General features: G+C 38.8%; 1 protein-coding gene and 1 long non-coding RNA gene across 14 annotated transcripts in view; both read left to right on the forward strand.

Moving 5' to 3' along the window:
* The window catches only part of IFT81 (intraflagellar transport 81), a 217,634-nt gene that overhangs the window by 159,206 nt on the left and 36,888 nt on the right, over positions 1-21,540 (forward strand). For 12 of the 13 annotated variants that reach the window (XR_015242216.1, XR_015242218.1, XR_015242219.1 and 9 more), the window contains 3 exons: positions 143-292; positions 10,965-11,093; positions 12,842-12,931. Coding sequence is in view for 10 of the 13 variants with exons in the window: in XM_086681634.1 (XP_086537760.1) it covers positions 143-292; positions 10,965-11,093; positions 12,842-12,931 (369 nt within the window). In the remaining 3 variants the exon portion in view is untranslated. The remainder of the gene's footprint in view (positions 1-142; positions 293-10,964; positions 11,094-12,841; positions 12,932-21,540) is intronic. The other variant, XM_086681641.1, reaches the window with a different exon arrangement.
* On the forward strand, positions 15,427-19,835 carry LOC147575287 (uncharacterized). Its single transcript, XR_015242214.1, has 3 exons — positions 15,427-18,386; positions 18,629-19,393; positions 19,425-19,835. It is a non-coding gene; the product is annotated as an uncharacterized LOC147575287 (long non-coding RNA).

Genomic DNA, 21,540 nt, shown 5'->3' on the forward strand with positions numbered 1-21,540 from the left:
CAAGTTTTCTAATGAAACTAAGTTATTATATACTCGTGACACAAATGTTAGACAGTAGAAAATAAAATGTTTCCAATACATTGAAGTTAATATATTTAGCAACTACTTTTATATTCATGTTACATATTGTGTTCTTTTACAGTTCAAACGATATGTCAGTAAACTTCGAAGCAAGAGTACAGTTTTCAAAAAGAAGCATCAAATAATAGCTGAATTTAAAGCTGAATTCGGCCTCTTGCAGAGGACAGAAGAACTTCTTAAGCAACGGCATGAAAATATTCAACATCAACTGGTAATACAATATTATCTGGAGTGCTAGAAATATAAATGCCAGGAGGTTTATAGGTTGTAGCTGTATACTGAGGTCATTGTTTTTACTGAAAACATCATAAAATTATTAATTTTCTCTGATTAATTACAGAGATGTCATATAAGCTGATTCATTTATTTTTTTAATGTTTATTTATTTTTGAGAGAGAGAGACACAGAGCATGAGCAGGGGCGGGGCAGAGAGGGAAGGAGACACAGAATCAGAAGCAGGCTCTAGGCTTGGAGCTGTCAGCACAGAGCCGGATGCAGGGCTTGAACTCTCGAACTGTGAGATCATGACCTGAGCCAAAGTCAGCCACTTAACCTACTGAGCCACCCAGGCACCCCAATTCATTTATTTTTTTAGTGTAGTCGTAAGCACTAACTTTTTCATGTGTGCTGACATTGGGGTAATTAATAGAAGCTGAATTCCAAATACATCTTTCTAGTTAATATGAGAAAAATTATCATACCAAGAAGAGTGAGTGTAAAACATTTATTTATCATGGCCTGTTGGGCAGAAGTTTCTAAGCAGCCACTTACATGGAGCTTTGAAAAGAAATATCCGGGAAAGGTACCACATGGAAGTTTGCCTGCAGGCTTGCTCCTTATGTATTTGTGCCTTGGTTGTCATAAAAGAGTTAAGTCCAGAGCAGTCCCTCTAATAGCAAAGCTGTTCTCATTATGGACACCAGTTCCTCAGAGTTTTCTTGATTTGAGTTTTTTTGTCTTTTCACCCATGGGGAAATTATTTCATCAGGTTGTTGATTTACTAGCTAGCAATAATCTGGTGGAAGTAAACGAAGTTTCAACCAGTCATGGTTAAGCTGGCAATATGAACTTTCTGTCTCATGCTGTTAAATGGTGTTTGGTTCTAGGCAACTTAAGATAGAACATTTACTATGTAGCAGCCATGGATTCTAATGACACTTCTTCCCAAATTGATAGGTAGTTAATTGTTTCTGTTCACTTCAAAATATTTTCAAATTTCCATTATGATTTCTTTGATCTATGGATTATTGCTTAAAACTAAACATTTTCTAGTTACCTTTCTGTTATTGATTTCTAACTTATTTCCACTGTGACCAGAGAACCATGATAGTCAAATCTTCCATATTCCTACTGATATTTTTGTTTTCTTGTCCCATTAGTTATTGAGAGAGGTGTGTTAAAATCTCTATGATTATTGCTTTGTCTGCTTTCCTTTAAATCCATCAGTTTTTTCTTTACATTTTTTTTTTCAACGTTTATTTATTTTTGGGACAGAGAGAGACAGAGCATGAACGGGGGAGGGGCAGAGAGAGAGGGAGACACAGAATCGGAAACAGGCTCCAGGCTCTGAGCCATCAGCCCAGAGCCTGACGCGGGGCTGGAACTCCCGGACCGCGAGATCGTGACCTGGCTGAAGTCGGACGCTTAACCGACTGCGCCACCCAGGCGCCCCTTTACATTTTTTCTTAAGTTGGGTTCCCTAGAAGCAGAGCCTGAGAAGGCAGTACTCTGCACAAGTGATTTATTGAGGGAGGGAGTGCCTTCAGAAGAAGGGGAATGAGGAGAGCAGATAGGACAGCAGAAAAGAGCCAAGCAAGGATGTAGTCCTGACTAGACAGCTTCATTTTGATTCTGTGAGGAGCTTTGGAGCATAAATTACAGCATGAAATTGATTCCATCTTGAGGCAAGGGGGCTGGCCTTTTATACTCCTGTATCAGTAAGTCATTGGCTGTGGCACAGTGTAACCTCCTAGCCCAATGAGGCAGCACTCTCTGGAGAAGGGGCACCTGTGAACCTTTAGCAGCCAGTAACTATCATGGCAGCTTGCAGACAAGGTCTGAGTGAGGCACCAACAACGTCCATTACAATCTACCCCTTACAATGTTGGGATCTACCTGTTTTTCACGTTAAACTCGCTCCATTTAGGTATAGCTTCTACAGGATTCTGACTGGTCACAATTTCTAGGAAAATTTGTAGGAGGAGGGTTAATTGGACAATGAAAACTCCCATTGCTACATTTGGTCCCAAGGACATAATAACAATCAACATCTCCTTCCTTTACCATCCATTCTAGATTTCCCTCATGTATGGCTAGCACCTCCACTGGTCTAAATGATTTATTTGTGGAATGACCCAGTCCCTCATCTTTAAGAGGTGCGCGTAATCATGACCTTATCAGGCTGTGGTTGCTGTCTTTACTTATTTACTGTTAAAACCGGGCATGGGAGTACCAAGATATGCCCTAATGGATCATCTGACTGCCGAAAATATTCCTATCTGCCTTATTATATAGCAGCTTATGTATAGCATTATGATGTCCTGCCAATATAATAACTCCTTTATTTGTCTGCTGGTCTATGAGTATGAGGAGCCCAAGTGACGAAATGGTAGCCAAAGCATTAAGTTTAAAGGCCTTTTATTGCACCTTCTGGTAAAAGCATATGCACTCTGGAAACCAGAAAATCTGCACCTACAGAGCCTAAAGGTGCCAAGAAAGGAAATATAATTCCCTAAGTGGATAAGTTGGCATCCTGGTGAGTGGTGACACTCATACTTTCATTCTGTGGCTCTAAGACCAATATATTCCTTGTTTGCAACACAGCACCAAATGGTGGGCATTGGTCTAAGATGTACATTCCATCCTGAAGAATAGAGCTCATCCTCACAGGCCATCAACTCTAAGCTGACACCTTAGCTGTACCTTCAGCAAGGCCTTCTACCAGCCTATCAGGCTATTAGCTTCCTGGATGGTGGAGTATGTGACACAGAGACTGAATCCCATGGTCATGTGTCCCCCACCATATCTCCTTTGCCATAAAGAAGATTCCACATCAGTGGAAGATTCCACATCAGTAGATCAAATACTCTGAGCCCTTGGATATTGATGCTGGCTACAGCTCTGTGGGCAATAAAAGCAAATCCTTACTCAGAATATGGGTCAGTCCAAGTCAGGATGAAATGTTGCCCTTTTTTAAGGCAGAAAGATGATTGGTTTCCTCAAGGTATGATTATATCTAGAGCTCAGGATTGGTCTCTCTATTGTTGCCAGGTCAGACATTTGGCAGTGGGCGTAGCTAGATGGGCATTGGTGAGGGAGCCCATGCTATTTGGCCCTTGCTTAGCCCCCATCTCTGTCAACATAGCCATTCTGTTCATGAGCCCATTGTCTAAGCACTGGGTGGCCAATAACAGAGGCTGGCTGATATCTACTGGCCAAATCGTCCTTTCCACTTGGTTGTTTAGTGTCACTTCTGCTGTGGACATTCTCTAGTGGCCATTAGCTTGTGATCAAAAGATCTTCATACTTAGTGTGTTGCGCCCATAGGTCTATCTGCATGCTCCTTCCCCAGACCTCCCAATCTTCCAGTCCTGGCACCTTGCTTCTTCCAGGCCCCTGGCCAATAAGCTAAGCCACTTGCCACTTGGCCAGAGGATACAGGATAATCTAGGGATTCAAGGTTCTCAAGTGAGTCTTGGCAGGTATTCCGTTCCAGACTCAGCACCCTTTCTCAGAGTCCTGACTTTAGCATAGAATATATTCAGTTTTCTCTGAAGTTTTGCCCTGCTAACAATTAAATTGTGTGCCTGGTTTTCAGCTCCCTCTGACCTTCAGCCATAGGAAATGAGGGTTTCTTTGAAGTTCCTAAGAAGGTTCTCTAACCTTATCACTTTACTTTAAATTACAGATTAATATATTTGAGCCTGTCATTTTATCTCTTCAACTATACCTGGAGCTTAGCCATCCCAATTCTATAGTCCTTATAGTTATTATTTCTCCATGCTTCTCAAACACAAGCAACATTGTACCAGCTAGTATAGTGCATCCCTGTGACAATTCAAGAAGCAGACACCAAGATGTACAAGAGATTTGTTGGAGGAGATACATATGAAAGGTAAAGGCAAGAGAGCCAAGAGGAGGCAGGGAAAATCATTAGGCCTTAATATAAGTGTGACATCCATGAAGGGAGAGAGAAGGAAGGACGGTTATGTAGGAAGAGCCTCAGACTGCAGCACAGTTTGGGGAAAGTTTTGGTTAGAATGAGAGAGATTCCTGAACTAGTCACCCACGAGAGGAGCCCCCTGTCAGGCAGGAATGGGCCAGCACTAGTACCATTGCCATCCTCAGTCATTGCTTAGGAGCACCCTGGGAGAAACATGGGCGTGGTAAGAACATGATGGTGGATCCAGAGGGGCAGCGGTTATGGCTATCAGTCCAATCTGTTCTTCTCGGCAGGCTCTCCTGAAGGAGATCTGAGCAGTCCATTCTCATGGCCACCACTGTCACCTTCCACATATACTCTGCCTCAGTTCACCACAAGTCTTAGCAATTGCACTGCTATAACATGTATGGGACTAACAATATTCAATCTGCCACCAGTGATGGAGCCCTTGGTTCCATTCAGCCAGTGAGTAATGCCACTCTAGAAGCCCATTCTTAGAGTTTGATCAGGTTCTCTAGAAGCAGAGAAACAAGAAGTCCTGCTCTTCATATGATTAATTCAGAGAATGCTCTTAGGAGAAAGGAAGTGAAGGAACCCGAATGAAGCAATGAGGCAGAGTGGATTCATTTGGAGCCCAGCTTCCGTCTGATCCCATGAGGAGCCCTGGAGCACAAATTGCATCATAAAGTTGGTCTCATTTTTAGGCAAGAAAACTACCCTTTTGTACCTCACTGTCAGTCATTTGCTGTGGACCCTCACTACCACCCAGGAGGTGGTATGATACAGTTCCTGTTCAGCCAATCGCATACTTTGAAGAAAGGGTAGCTGTAAGCCATAAATAGCCAACAGCTATTCTCACAACAGCTATGGGATTAGGTACCCTGACCCGGTAAGCAAATCAGGACGGAGCCCCCACTGCAGATATACTGAGATTATGTTATTAGTCCATATAAATCTAGTATCATTATCTTCCTGATAAATTGGCCCTTTGATAATTAGGAAATACCCTTTTTTTTTATCTCTCATAATAGCCTTTGCCTTAATATATACTTATCTGTTATTAATACAGCCACACAAACTTTCATTTAGTTAATGTTTAAAAGACATATATCTTTTGCATCCTTTCAACCTTTCTCCATCTTTGTAATTATTGTATGTTTTTTGTAAGAAATATATAGTTAGCTTTTTATTTTTGTACAGTGTGGCCATCTTTGCCTTTTACTTGAGGTATTTAATCTCTTTACATTTAATGTAATTACTGATTTTTTTCAACATTTTCTATTTGTTCCATCAGTTCTTCACTCTTTTTTCTCCTTTCTTCCCTTCTTTTGCATTACTCAAATACTTGTATCTTCCATGTTTCCCCTCTTTTAGCTTACTGGTTATAGCTTCTTTTTGTTATCCCTGTTATTTCTTAGTGCATAAGCCAGAAACTATAACATGCACCTCTGACTAATTACAGTCTTCCCTGTTTTACTATATTGGGGGCAATGTAAGAAACTTATGACACTTTTGCTGTATTTATCTCTTCCTCATATTATGTGCTATTGTGGATATATATTTTTAAATTCTATATATAATGTAAATCCCACATGATATTATTATATTTAATATTATTCTAGATTTATCTACCTGTTTACTCTTTTCATGGCTTTTCCTTCCAGCACCATCATTATTCTATTGGGATCTCGTTTTCAGTATTTCACTTAGTGTAGGTCTGCTGGTGATAAGTCCACTCAATTCTTGCTTTTCTTAAAACATCTTTATTGTACCCTTATTTTGAAGCACATTTTCACCAAATATAGAATTCTTGGGTGGCAATTACTTTCTTTCAGCACTTTAAAGATTTAATTCCATTGGCTTCTGGCTTCCATTGTTTCATGTGTGTGTGTGTGTGTGTGTGTGTGTGTGTTAAGGTAGTGTGTTATTCTCTGTTTGCTAAGATTTTTTTTTTCTGTCTTTGGTTTTTCAGCAGTTTTAACTGTGATTTTCCTAGGTTTTCTTTTTTTATTCATCTGGCTTGGGGTCTGTAAGGCTTATTAGAAGTGTGGCCTTAATGTCTTTTGTCAGTTTTTGAAAAGTCCTCAGCAAGTAGCATTTCTTTAAATATTATAGTCTCTGGCACAAAAACAGACACATAGACCAATGGAATAGAATAGAAACCCCAGAACTAGACCCACAAACGTATGGCCAACTCATCTTTGACAAAGCAGGAAAGAACATCCAATGGAAAAAAGACAGTCTCTTTAACAAATGGTGCTGGGAGAACTGGACAGCAACATGCAGAAGGTTGAAACTAGACCACTTTCTCACACCATTCACAAAAATAAACTCAAAATGGATAAAGGACCTGAATGTGAGACAGGAAACCATCAAAACCTTAGAGGAGAAAGCAGGAAAAGACCTCTCTGACCTCAGCCATAGCAATCTCTTACTCGACACATCCCCAAAGGCAAGGGAATTAAAAGCAAAAGTGAATTACTGGGACCTTATGAAGATAAAAAGCTTCTGCACAGCAAAGGAAACAACCAACAAAACTAAAAGGCAACCAACGGAATGGGAAAAGATATTTGCAAATGACATATCGGACAAAGGGCTAGTATCCAAAATCTATAAAGAGCTCACCAAACTCCACACCCGAAAAGCAAATAACCCAGTGAAGAAATGGGCAGAAAACATGAATAGACACTTCTCTAAAGAAGACATCCGGATGGCCAACAGGCACATGAAAAGATGTTCAGCGTCGCTCCTTATCAGGGAAATACAAATCAAAACCACACTCAGGTATCACCTCACGCCAGTCAGAGTGGCCAAAATGAACAAATCAGGAGACTATAGATGCTGGAGAGGATGTGGAGAAACGAGAACCCTCTTGCACTGTTGGTGGGAATGCAAATTGGTGCAGCCGCTCTGGAAAGCAGTGTGGAGGTTCCTCAGAAAATTAAAAATAGACCTACCCTATGACCCAGCAATAGCACTGCTAGGAATTTATCCAAGGGACACAGGAGTACTGATGCATAGGGGCACTTGTACCCCAATGTTCATAGCAGCACTCTCAACAATAGCCAAATTATGGAAAGAGCCTAAATGTCCATCAACTGATGAATGGATAAAGAAATTGTGGTTTATATACACAATGGAGTACTACGTGGCAATGAGAAAAAATGAAATATGGCCTTTTGTAGCAACGTGGATGGAACTGGAGAGTGTGATGCTAAGTGAAATAAGCCATACAGAGAAAGACAGATACCATATGGTTTCACTCTTATGTGGATCCTGAGAAACTTAAGAGAAACCCATGGGGGAGGGAAACAAACAAACAAACAAAAAAAACAGGTTAGAGTGGGAGAGAGCCAAAGCATAAGAGACTGTTGAGAACTGAGAACAAACTAAGGGTTGATGGGGGGTGGGAGGGAGGAGAGGGTGGGTGATGGGTACTGAGGAGGGCACCTTTTGGGATGAGCACTGGGTGTTGTATGGAAACCAATTTGACAATAAATTTCATATATAAAAAAAATAAAAAAAATTAAAAAAAAATAAAAAAAAATAAATATTATAGTCTCATTCTCTTCTCCCTTCTGTGAGCTACAATTACAGTTACATGTATGTTAGGCTTTTTCACTATTTACCATATTCATTATGGGTTATATGTTTTGCTTTTTTTTTTCCATTATTTTTTTCTCTCTATGACTTAATCTGAATTTTTTTTTGCTGTGCTCTCTTTTAATTCATTAATCTTACTTTTTTTGTTGTGTCCAATCTGCTATGTAATCTGGGTATTGAATTCTGAATATCAGGTATTATGTTTCTCCGTTCTAGAATTTCCATTTGATTCCATTTGATAGATTCCAGTTATTTGTTTTTTTTTTAATATGAAATTTATTGTCAAAATGGTTTCCATACAACACCCAGTGCTCATCCCAACAGGTGCCCTCCTCAATGCCAGTTATTTGTAACATTCTCCAACTTTTCATTTATTGTCTTGAATACAATAATTGCAGCTATTTTATTTATTTTATTTTATTTTTTTTAATTTTTAATGTTTATGTATTTTTGAGACAGAGAGAGACAGAGCATGAGCAGGGGAGGGTCAGAGAGAGAGGGAGACACAGAATCTAAAACAGGCTCTGGGCTCCGAGCTGTCAGCACAGAGCCCGACGCGGGGCTCGAACTCATGGACCATGAGATCATGACCTGAGCTGAAGTCGTATGCTCAACCGACTGAGCCACCTAGGCGCCCCAATTGCAGCTATTTTAAATGTCCTATCTAATAAATTTATCTGGGTGTCTGTTTCTGTTATCTGTATTTTTCTCTTGATTTTCCGACATTTGTTTCTGTTCCTTTGCTAACCTAGTACTTTTTTATTGAACATCAGCCTCTGGAAACATTTCTTTCCTTAAAGAGCATTTGATTTTTTTTTTCCTCATAGATCATCTAGATCCAGTTTTGTTAGTGCTGATATTTTTCAGTTTTCTCTTATTCCTAAGATTCAGCCCTTATACCTGTGGCAGAAACTCTATTCCCAGGAAGTAGCCCTTACTTCTAGGGCCTAGCTCTTATTCCTAGGTTATAACCCTTACTCCTAAGGTGTAGCCGTTCTGGGGTTTCAACTGATAGTCTGAAGCAACATACTTTGACAAGTCCTGAATTCCTACCTCTGTCTGCCCGGCACTATGAGATACTGAAAACTTTGCCCAGCTTTTTAGTCACCTATCTACTGATTTTCACGTGGTTTTGGGGAGTCTTACCTTCCTTGCACACAGCTTAGGATTTGGTAATGCCCAAAGAGGAAATTGCATACGGAATCTTGGGCTAATGCTTTGTAATTCCTACTCCTCCTTTCTTAGGGATCTCAATCTTATTGTCAGCCCCCAATTCCAACTCTTCCATTCCTTCTCTCCTTGTCTTTCTTTCTTTTTGGTTCTTCCATCCTCTTTTGAATCCTCTCCAGTCAGGTCTTCACACCCACCATCTTACCAAAATTTCTCTTGTCAGGGTCACCAATACCTTCACATTGCTAAACCCAGTGAGCAATTCTTAGTTCTTTTCCTACTTGGCCTATTAGCAGTGTTTGACATAGTTGATCACTCCCTCTTCCTTTACTTATCTTCTAATACACTACACTCTCCTGGTTTTTCTCCTTTACTAGCACTCCTGTTTCTACTCCATGTCTGATTTCTTCGCATTTCTCCAAGGTCTAAATATTAGAGTCACCAGGCTTAGCCCTTGGATTTCTTCTCTAGTTTCACTCCCTTGGTGATCTTATCCTGTCTATGGCTTTAAAGACCTTCTTTATGCAGACAACTCACAAATTGATATCTCTAGCCTAGATTTCTCCTCAAATTTCAGTCTTGTACTTATAACATCTTGACCCCTCTGTTGGGTATCTGCTAGATATTTCAAGTTTTTAACATGTCCAAAACTAAATTTCTTATCTTCATTATTCCCTCAAATCTGGTCTTATCAAGTCTTTCTCATTTCAATAAATGGCAGCTCCATCTCTCAGTTCTGCAGGCCAGAAACCTTAGTCATTCTTTACCCCTCATTTTCCCTCACACCTCACAGCTAATCTGTCATAATATTTTTTTGGATTTATCTCTAAAATATGTACAAAACCACTTCTCGTTACCTCTACCGCCACCATCTGATTCATGCTACCATTATCTCTAACCTAAATTACTGGAGTAGTCTTCTAACTGGCTTCCTTTGTCCCTCTATAGTTTGATCTCAGCACAGATGTTAAAGTGGTCTTTTAAAAATTCCTTTACTCTGAGCCACCCGACAAGCCTCCCATCTCATTTAAAATAAGTCCAAGCTCTTTCATTGGCCTAAAAATAAAGTAACCGTATAATTTATCATCTAAAGTAGGACACTTTTGAGAATGCAAAGGACAACAGACATTAACTGAGACTGTTCCAGCAAGCCATCTGAGTCCCGTATGATCCCTCCCCAACCCCACCTCATTCTCACTCAGTTTTCAGCTCACCAGTCTCCTGGATATTTCTTGGAAGGGACAGGTTTGCTCCTACCTCATGTCTTTTGCCCTTACCAATCCCCTGGATATCTGTATGACTTGCTCCCTCCCTTCATTCGGGCTTTGCTTAGATGTCATCTTCTCAGGAAGACCTCTAACCACCCTGTTATTTAAGATTCCAGCCCCACTCTCACCTCACACTATATGTATTTTACTTGTCTACATATTGCTTGTTTACTCTCACTAGAAGTAAGCTCTGTGAGGGAGGTTTTTTTTTTTTATGTTTTGTTTTGTTTTGTTTTGTTTTACCTGTTTTGTTACAAGTGTTTTCCCATATGGTTTGCAGCCTTAATAATTGACATTTTATTTTATCTATCTATCTGGTGCTTAGAACTATGCTCAGCACATTCAGGTATCTAATAAATATTGGATGGCTGAATGAATGCAAGTATATTGGTCACATGAGAATTCATTCAGTCACCAAGTATTTATTGAGTGCTAAAATTAGAAATACTATGCACCCGAAGATACCAAAGCAAAATTTAGCCTAAGTTTATAACATACAACAGTATGTAATTATTGTTGAAGTCAATAAAAATTACTCTTTAGCATTGTAAGCTAATTTATTTTATTTGTAACTTTATTGCTATGTATTAAGTCTGTATACTACTTACAGAATCATCAAGGTTTTGACACCCATTTTGTAGACCCCAATTTTGACACCTATTTTTATTCTTTACTTTTAGCGAACTATTGAAGAGAAAAAGGGCATATCTGGATATAGTTACACTCAGGAAGAGCTGGAAAGGGTATCTGCACTGAAGAGTGAAGTCGACGAAATGAAAGGCCGAACGCTAGATGACATGTCTGAAATGGTGATTATGCTTTTTTATAGTTTTTTTTTTTTTATTGTATAGCTAGAGGCAGATATTTTTGTGTTTTGTTTTCAGTGAAACACTGAAATTTTCATTTCTGCACATTGTTTACCTTATATTCCTTCATCTCTTTATCAGTCTCTTTTGAGTGTTTCCATTTTAGTAAGTTGTTCAACTTGTAATAATTTAGGCATTTTGCAGGGTTTTTTCCCAAGGAAACACGATAGGGTTATTAAATACCCTATAGAATTAGGTATTGAAATGCCTGCCTTATCTTGTGGTTTTTGAAGTGTGTAAAAGTTCTATAACATTAAAGAAATACTTAAGATAAAAAATAAGTTTTCCCAAATCATACCACCCTAACTAATAAAACTATTTCATTTTTGTGTTTTTCCTTCCTATCTGTCCTTATTTGGAGCTGCTACTCAGCCTGAATGAACTGATGCCGCTTTAGCAGGCATTAAAATGTTGAAATCTTTCCTTCCTTACTAGAAGGAAATAACTGTTGCCTCAAACTCTCAGAGTACCCACTTCCACCTGGCTTTTCCAATTGGCTACTTGCCCAGAACCCTCTGGATCTCACTACTGTCTAACCCCTAAAAAGATTAATGATTAACACAGCAGAGACCTTCAATACTCTGTTAATCCCCATGCTTGGTGTCCATTTTGATTGGTCATTACTTATATCATTTGGGTTATTAAGTATTTTGAATATCACTTCCTCATGTTTCGTATATACTCTATAACCTACATAATTACATTTTTTTTACATAATACAACATGATTGTAGTTGTATTTAGGCAACTTTATAATTTGTTTTCATTATTCAGTGTTAGATTACAAGTATTTTCCCATATAGTTTGCAACCTTAGTAATTGACATTTTATTTTATTGTATTTTATTGTATTATATTGTATTGTATTGTATTTTTGAGAGAGAGAGAGAGCATGTGTGCACACAAGCAGGGGAGGGGCAGAGGGAGAGAGAGAATCTCAAGCAAGCTCCATGCCCAGCACAGAGTCTGATGTGGGCCTCAATCTCACAAACCATGAGATCGTGACCTGAGCTGAAATCAAGAGTCAGATGCTTTAACCGACTGAGCCACCCAAGTGCCCCAATAATTGACATTTTATTTATTTTTTAAAAGTTTATTTCTTTTTGAGAGAGAGAGTGCAAATGGGGGAGGGGCAGAGAGGGGGGAGACAGAGGATCTGAAACGGGTTGTGAGCTGACATCAGCGAGCCCCATATGGGGCTCAAACTCATAAACCATGAGATCATGACCTGAGCTGAAGTTGGATGGTCAAATAACTGAGCATGCCCCAATAACTAACATTTTAAATAATTAAATGCTGGGCTCCTGGGTGGCTCAGTCAGTTAAATGTCCGACTTTAGCTCAGGTCATGATCTCATGGTTCATGAGTTTGAGCCCCATTGGTCTCTTTGCTGTCAGCACAGAGCCTGCTTCAGATCCTCTGCTCCCCTCTCTTTCCGCCCTTCCCCCACTTGCACGCGTGCGCACACTCTCTCTCAAAAATAAAAAACATTAAAAAAAATTTTTTTTAAGTTAAATGCTGTTCCATATTACCCAATCAACATTTACTAAATCATTTTCCCATTGTTTGATGTTGAAATAATTTAGTCTTTTTACTCTTTTAAATAACACTTTAATAAATATATTTATGCATGTAGGTTTTTTGCTCTTTTGAATTCTTGTTTTAGATGTCATGTATTTTATTTAAATGACAGGTAAAAAAACTGAATTCACTGGTGTCGGAAAAGAAGTCAGCTCTAGCCCCAGTTATAAAAGAACTACGACAGTTGCGTCAGAAATGTCAAGTAAGTGAATCTGATTGTGCGATACTTTTAGCACCTGATCTTGTTAAGATGTGCTGGTTATAATCCTGAATATTTTACTTGAGTAATTTATAGAAAACAAACTATGATGATGATGATGATGATGATGATGATGATTCCACAAAAAAGTAATAACATGAACTTTGAAGTTTTTTATTTAATTTATGCTATTTGTTTTGTCAAATTATCGGGGGGAGGGGAGAGAGAAGGAGAAGGAATTTAAGCCGAAATCACAAGTGCAGCTAGATTAGATTTTTACTTTAAATCTGATGCATGTCAGAGCTATAAATATGAAGTCACGTTCTTCTGTGGCCAGGTAAAAGCTCAGAGTCTGCCAGCGAGTGGTGACAAGTTAACTTTAGATTAATGGACTTGCTTAGCTGGGGAGCAGGGCCAGGGGCAAACTACGATAGCTCGTGATAAGTGATGGAATACCATTACTTGGAAGCTAATTCTAACCACTGCTTTGAAGCTAAACTGTTAGAAGGTAAATGCCCTCCGCAAATCCAGATCAGATGGCCTCCGCCATCTGACATTAGCAGTTGTTATTTTATCACTCTCTGTGTAGTAATTTTAGGTTTGAATGTGGGTTGTACTGCATGTGCCTGAGTGTGGAACTATAAAATTCTTCACGAATGCCATCCATCAGAGCACAGTGAAAAATCACATGGACTTTGAAATCAGATAGACATCGTTTCCTTTTTATAGAAAATGCCATGGAGTCTGAGACAGGTTTAGTGACTTATCCAAATAGACAAATAGGCAGTGAGAGAGTTGGGGCTTGACTCCAGCATCTGTATTATCATATTTCAAATCTCCTGCTCATTCCATTACACATCGCTGCCATCACAAAAGAAGTGAGAGACAAGTCCCTATTCTCTCGAGTTCATACACTCATAGGTGAGATGAGACAAACGTGAAGAAATTCAAGAAAGACAAAAGATAAGCCAACTTAAGAAAAATATAGAAAAGAGGTGCCTGGCTGGCTCAGTCGGTGGAGCATCTGACTCTTGATCTCAGCATTGTGAGTTCAAGCCCTACTTTGGGCATAGAGCTTACTTAAGAAGGAAGGAAGGAAGGAAGGAAGGAAGGAAGGAAGGAAGGAAGGAAGGAAGGAAGGAAGGAAGGAAGGAAGGAGGAAGGAAATATATAATCAGAATCATAATTGATAAGAGGAAGCAAATGATGTGATTGTTAGGAAGGAAAAGTTTCAGAAAGGAGATTTTTGAGCAAAGTTTTGAGATTGAGGACATCAAGAATTGTTTTCATGGTTACATTCTAATCCATTGATTTTCTTAAAGCTTTTCTTGAGTAAGCAACTTGGAAACCAAAGGGACTGGTTATGTGTATTTCTAGTGATGATAAAATTTCTCCCTAATAGTAAGCTAATAAATCTATTTGTAAATAATTCTTTTATTAAATTCATTTATATATTTTTTCATTTATATATTAAATGAGTTTTATTGAAAGGATATTAAGGACAGTAAAGAAAAAGTGCTGTTATGGAATTCTAAGGATCAGAAACATAATCTGTCTGGAACAGGTACAGGTACCATAACCTGTACTCTTTATTGTTCATCTTACATGCTAAGACCTTCCTCTCTACATATTTTATGTTGAAATTTCACTAACTGTGCTATTTTCTTTGCATTTTCTAATTCAAATTCCTGGTGCAGCTCTTCTCTTTTGGGGGCAGTTTTTCATGCCCAACTATCTCATAGACTACTGGCTATCCTCAGGTCAGGTCAGGGGTCCATTCTTAGTCCAGCCAGCTATGCTTGTAAGGACAGGATGAGAAGAAAGGAGGGTAATATGGTACCAAGTATGGCTACCTAGAGAATTTTCCCTCTGGAGAGGCTATAGATATGTCAGTACTTTAATTGACATCTTTTAATTCACCACCTGTTATCCTATTTGTAACAGCTGAACAGTGTTCATCTTTGCATTTCAGCCTTGTCCTCTCATATATACTTTTTTACATGGTTGGAATTTTAGTATATACTGCACTTAGTTTAAGGTTCTATTCAGACAGTGTAGATAGAATCATTAAAAACATGCACTACAGAATCAGGCAGACCCTGGATAACCTTGGGTAAATGACTTTATTCCTATAAACTTTAGTTTCCTCATCTGTAAACTAGTCTCTTCGTAACAGGGTAGTTGTAAAGACTAAATGAAATAATGCATATAATGACTAATGCAACAATGACTAACTAATACATAAGAACTTTTTAAAAAGTATTTATCTGGGGGCGCCTGGGTGGCTCAGTCGGTTAGGCGTCCGACTTCAGCTCAGGTCACGATCTCACAGTCCGTGAGTTTGAGCCCCGCGTCGGGCTCTGGGCTGATGGCTCAGAGCCTGGAGCCTGCTTCCAGTTCTGTCTCCCTCTGTCTCTGCCCCTCCCCCGTTCATGCTCTGTCTCTCTCTGTCTCAAAAATAAATAAACGTTAAAAGGTATTTAAAGAAAAAAAAAAAAGTATTTATCTGTCATGCCTGGGTGGTTCAGTTGGTTAAGTGTCCGACTCTTAATTTCAGCTCAGGTCATGCATGACCTGGTGGTTCATGAGATCAAACCCCACGTCAGGCTCTGTGCTGACATCGTGGAGCCTGCTGGGATTCCCTCTCTAAATAAATAGATAAATAAATATTTTTAAAATATTTATTATTATAATTATTAAAGAGACTTTTAAAAGAAGGGATAGTATTTATTGCTTTTCAATCAAATTGTTTTCTGAGTAAACTATATACCAGATCTTAAATCCTATAAAGTCATGTATTATAATAATGTAACCAAACCTGAAACTCATTTTCATGTGATTTAACTCAATTTCTCTGTATGTGACAGACTGCCTACCACTCCCATCACAAAGAAATGTACCCCTCTTACCACCAGTCCCAAATAATACAACTCTCCAGTTCTGTCCATATCATCAAGTCAGAGGGGTACCTAAGCCACATCAACATTTTCATCTCTGTCTTCTGCCGTGTTGAAAAGGCACTCTGCTAAGGACAAATACTGCATGATTCCACTTACAGGAGGTACCCAGAGTAGTCACATTCACAGACACAGAGTAGAATGGTGGTTGTGGGGCCATAGCAAATAGGAAATTAAGTGTTTAATGGGGACAGAGTTTCAGTGTGGGAAGATGAAAAGAGATCTGGAGATGGAAGGTGGTGACGCCTGCACGACGATGTGAATGTATTTAATGCCACTTAAAAATGGTTTCAGTGGTGGGGCACCTGGGTGGCTCAGTCAGTTAAGCATCTGACTTTGGCTTAGGTCATGATCTCACAGCTTGTGAGTTCGAGCCCCACATCGGGCTCTGTACTGACAGCTTGGAGCCTGGAGCCTGCTTCAGATTCTGTGTTTCCCTCTCTCTCTCTGCCCCTCCCCCACTCACACTCTGTCTCTCTCTCTCTCAAAAAATAAACATTAAAAAAATTTTTTTAATATTAAAAAAAATGGTTTCAGTAGTAATTTTTATTTTACGTATATTTTTACCACAATAAAAAAATCTTTTAGGGGCGCCTGAGTAGCTCAGTGGGTTAAGTGTCCCACTTTGGCTCAGGTCATGATCTAATGGTTTGTGAGTTCAAGCCCTGCGTCGGGCTCTGTGATGACAGCTCAGAGCCTCAAGCTTGCTCCCAATTGTGTGTCTCCCTCTCTCTCTGCCCCTTCCTCCCTCCCTCCCTCTCTCTTTCTCTCTCTCTCAAAAATAAATAAACATTAAAAATTATCTAAAAAAATCTTTTAAAAGGGGACAGGACTTGCCTGTTTGCGTTAGCTGTTGGGTTTGTTTTTTGTTTTTTTTCCCAGTGGTTGAGTTCATTGTATTTGGTGAGTGTCTGATGCTCATTTTGTTTATCTCCATATGTCCGTCTCCTGCATCCATGTATAGTTCTACTTTTATCCAGAAACCTTTTGTGATAAAAAGTATACTAAAAAAAAGAGGCTAGCCAAGTCATTGATTGTAAGCTCTTTTCAAATCTTAACTGAAATTCTTAATTGTTCTCTACTTTAAATATTATTTGGGTTTTTTTTAGAAGAAAGCATTTTTCTTCTATTTTTTTAGATGTTTATTTATTTTTGAGAGAGAGAGTGCAAGAGGAGCAGGGGGAAAGAGAGGGAGATACAGAATCCAAAGCAGGCTCCAGGCTCTGAGCTGTCAGTACAGAGCCTGACACAGGGCCCAAACTCACCACCTGTAAGATCATGACCTGAGCCGAAGTCGGACGCTTAACCGACTGACCACCCAGGTGCCCTGAATATTATTCATTTTTAACTTGCATGTACTTACCACTCAAAACTACATAAATGTCTTGTTAAAGTGCAGGACTACTTGAAAATACTTTATACTTCTTGCTTTAATGGGCAGCTCTGAAATATTTAGGAAACTTTATAGTGAATTGTTTATAGTGAACATTTCCTTTCTATTGTACTTGTATGTTCTAAATTTGAATAATAACAACTGTTTGAAAACTAGAGCACTGCAACTCCAGATGTATAACTTACATTTATCTAAATCTTTTATAATCACCTAGAATGAGAATAGCATCTTGAAAAGTGTTATGTTTATTTTCTTAGGAGTAGTTCTATAAATTACATGTAATTAAATGTCATAATACATAAAATTGCTAATATAATGGAAGAGCTAAAATGCTCATTTTAGAGTATAAAATCTGACAATTATTGATTTCACTGAGATATTTCTCATTGATCCCTTTTTCTTATAAAAGTAAAAACATGTTCTTGGTAAGAATTCAAACTGAAATTCTATACCCATTAAAAACAGACCATTCACCAAGAAGCTTTAAATGATACATTTGAAAAGCTTGATCTGATGAATACATGGAGAACCCAGTACTCAACAAATGGAAAATACATTCTTTTTAAGATCAAGTCACCAAAAAAAATTAGGTTGGCCTCTGATCTCTCCATGGCCACACTTAACCCTGGAAGACAGTAGAGCAGTATACTTTAAAAAGGGGAAGAATAGAAATTATCTCTCTCTCTACACTCCCCAGAAGTAAAACAGGTCCTTATGCGTTTTCCAGAAATTTCCTGAGAACTAATGAATGGATAATTATTTATTGGCTGCCTAAAGTTTGTTCTACTCTCCAGAAAGACAAAGGCTTTTTTTGGTGGTGGCAGACAGAATTAAACTCTGACTGATAATTAAGAACAAAACATCTGCTTCCTTTTGTTTGCATTTGCCTACTGTACTTTTGCCCATCTTTTGCTTTTAACTTTTTATTTATTTTTTTTAATTTGTTTTTAATGTGTGTTTTTTTGAAGGAGAGAGAGACAGAGTGTCAGTGGGAGAGGGGCAGACAGAGAGGGAGACGCAGAATCCAAAGCACACTCCAGGCTCCGAGCTGTCAGCACAGAGCCCCACGTGGGGCTGGAACTCAAAAACCGTGAGATGGGGCGCCTGGGTGGCGCAGTCGGTTAAGCGTCCGACTTCAGCCAGGTCAAGATCTCGCGGTCCGTGAGTTCGAGCCCCGCGTCAGGCTCTGGGCTGATGGCTCAGAGCCTGGAGCCTGTTTCCGATTCTGTGTCTCCCTCTCTCTCTGCCCCTCCCCCGTTCATGCTCTGTCTCTCTCTGTCCCAAAAATAAATAAATGTTGAAAAAAAAAATTAAAAAAAAACAAAAAAAACCGTGAGATCGTGACCTGAGCCGAAGTCAGACACCCAACTGACAGCCACCCAGACGCCCCTGCTTTTAACTTTTTAAAAATTATCTTGTTGTAGGTGTCTCTGAATAGGTCTTGAATTGGGTTTTGGTATGCGATATAATCTGAAGGGTTTGTTTTAATAAGTAAGTTTAGACCCTTTAACTTTATTGATATGCAGACATATTTGATCTTAGTACATGTTATGTGTAGCTTTTGATTTTTTTTAAGTTTATTTATTTTGAGAGAGGCAGAGAGCGAGCAGGGGAGGTACAGAAAGAGAGGAGGAGAGAGAATCCGAAGCGGGCTCTGTGCTGACAGCAGAGAGCCGGACATGGGGCTCGAGAGAGAACCACGAGATCATGACTGAGCCGAAGTCAGACGCTTAACCCACTGAGCCACCCAGGTGTCCGTAGCTTTTGATTTTAAAGCCCCCCCAAAAAATCCTGGGGTTTGTTTTGTTTTGTTTTCATTTTCTCTCTCATTTTTTTCTCCTTGTCCCTCTCCCTTATCCTCCCTGTATGTGTTTCTGGCTTGTGGTTTTGGTCTGGTGGTGATATTTGTAACTCTACCATTAATCATCCATTTCTATAGGTATTATCTATTAATCCCCACTGTGAGCAGTGATGAAATTAGTTTTTTTCCTCTTCCTTTTCCCCTCCTTCCCTCTCTTTTAGTACTTGAATTTAGTCAATCATACTGTCTCTTACTATTTGCCTTTATACTTTTAATATACTTATAACTTGATTCATCAGATTTAAATTATATCTGTTGGTTTAACAGATATAAAAGATATAACAGATATCTGTTCCCCCACTCACCCCTAGCAATTAAAAATTGAGGAAACCAGCTTATTTATTCTACCTTCCACTTTCTTTTCCCTTTCCCTTCCCTGCAGATTTTGTAGTATCATTTCTACATTGTCAGGGCATGTAACATTTACATTCTCTTCTATTACCCTGGTTCCCACTTGTGTTTTCAGTGTTAAGCCTGTAATTATTAGATTCAGTGCTCATTACCAATCCTTTCACTGCCCTTTTTCCTAATTTTTATTGTCTGTGATTTGTCCTCTAGGAGAATCCTCAAAAAAAACCTCACAAGAACAATATTCCCTAATGAGTTCTTGCATGTTCCAGAGTTTCTTGCCTTAAATATTTAAAAATTAGCTTGACTGAGCATAAAATCTTTACATTGTGCTTTCTTTCCTTGAGAATTTTTTTTTTTAATTTTTTTTTCAACATTTATTTATTTATTTTTGGGACAGAGAGAGACAGAGCATGAACGGGGGAGGGGCAGCGAGAGAGGGAGACACAGAATCGGAAACAGGCTCCAGGCTCCGAGCCATCAGCCCAGAGCCTGACGCGGGGCTCGAACTCACGGACCGCGAGATCGTGACCTGGCTGAAGTCGGCCGCTTAACCGACTGCGCCACCCAGGCGCCCCTCCTTGAGAATTTTTAAAGTATACTGCTCTACTGTCTTCCAGGGTTAAGTGTGGCCATGGAGAGATCAGAGGCCAACCTAATTTTTTTTTGGTGACTTGATATTAAAAAGAATGTGTATTTTCCATTTGTTGAGTACTGGATTCTCTATGTGTTCATCAGATGAAGCTTTTCAAATGTATCACCTAAAGCTTCTTAGTGAATGGGGAGTTGTTTCATGGGTATAGAATTTCAGTTTTACAAGATGAGAATAGTTCTGGAGATTGGCTGCACAGCACAGCGAGTGTACTCAGTACTTAACTGTACATTTAAAAATGGTTACAATGGTAAATTTTATGTTATTTTGCCAGAATTAAGAAAAAGATTCCTGATTTTAAAAAAAAAAACCTTCCTGGTAAATTATTCATTTTATCATTTTTTTTATTCTCTTTATTCCTGCTAAGGTTTTGGTCTAAGATTTTTATTTTGTCTGCTATTAATGTAAGTATGCCAGCTTGCTTTCTTATGATTAGGATTGCCTGGTATATCTTTTTATTTCTGTTTTCTTTTAGCTTTCTGTGTCCTTACTTTTGTCATGTCTCATAAACAGCATATAGCTAGATCTTATGTGGGTGGTTTCTTCATTCAGTTTGAGAATCTGTCTTTTAATTGGTGTATTTAATACCATTTACATTTACTTTTAGTATTGATACGTAGGGATTTATTTCTGTTTTGTACATCCGGTTTACTGTGCTTTTTCTTTGCTGCTTCTTTCCTGCCCTTCAACGCATCACTCTGTGTTCTTTTATCTTCTTTGTTCCCTTTATTTACTTTTCTATCTTCTATTCTGGTATTGTTATTCCTAAATTTTTAACATATATTTTCATGACTTAATGAACTCTAAATCTAGTAGGCATCTCCTGAACAATACAGGGACCTTAGAATAGTTCAACACCCTCTCTTGCCTTACATGTGTGTTGTTATCCTCTAGTAGTTTATTTCCATTTTATTTCTTCCTCTCTCTCTTGTTTTTAGTAGGCTCCACACCCAGAATGGAGCCCAACACAGGGCTTGAACTCATGACCCTGAGATCAAGACCTGAGCTGAGATCAAGGGTCGGATGCTTAACCGACTGAGCCACCCAAGCACCCCTATTTCTTCATCTCTAAAAGTGGTTGTCGGGTGGTCATTACTTATAATCACTATTTTATACAGTCATTTCCTGCTTAGATTGACTCACAAATTTAACCCTTCTCACCATTGTTTCTTACAGTTTAACCCTTCCTTCTGGATTCAGTTTCTTTCTTCCTGAAATTAAATTTCCTTGTTTTTTTTCTTTTAGCAGTTCTCTCAGTAAAGAATCATCACTATAAGTAAACCACCTTTTTTTTTTCTTTAATAATGGTTTGTTTATTGCTTTCTGGTTTCTCTTGTGTTGAAAAGTCTGCCATCAGTTTAATTATCATTTCTTTTTAGGTAATATCTTGCCTATAATTGG

The sequence above is a fragment of the Puma concolor genome, chromosome D3 (assembly GCF_028749965.1).
Source record: "Puma concolor isolate L17-30 chromosome D3, mPumCon1.1.hap2, whole genome shotgun sequence".
NCBI classification, from domain to species: domain Eukaryota; kingdom Metazoa; phylum Chordata; class Mammalia; order Carnivora; family Felidae; genus Puma; species Puma concolor.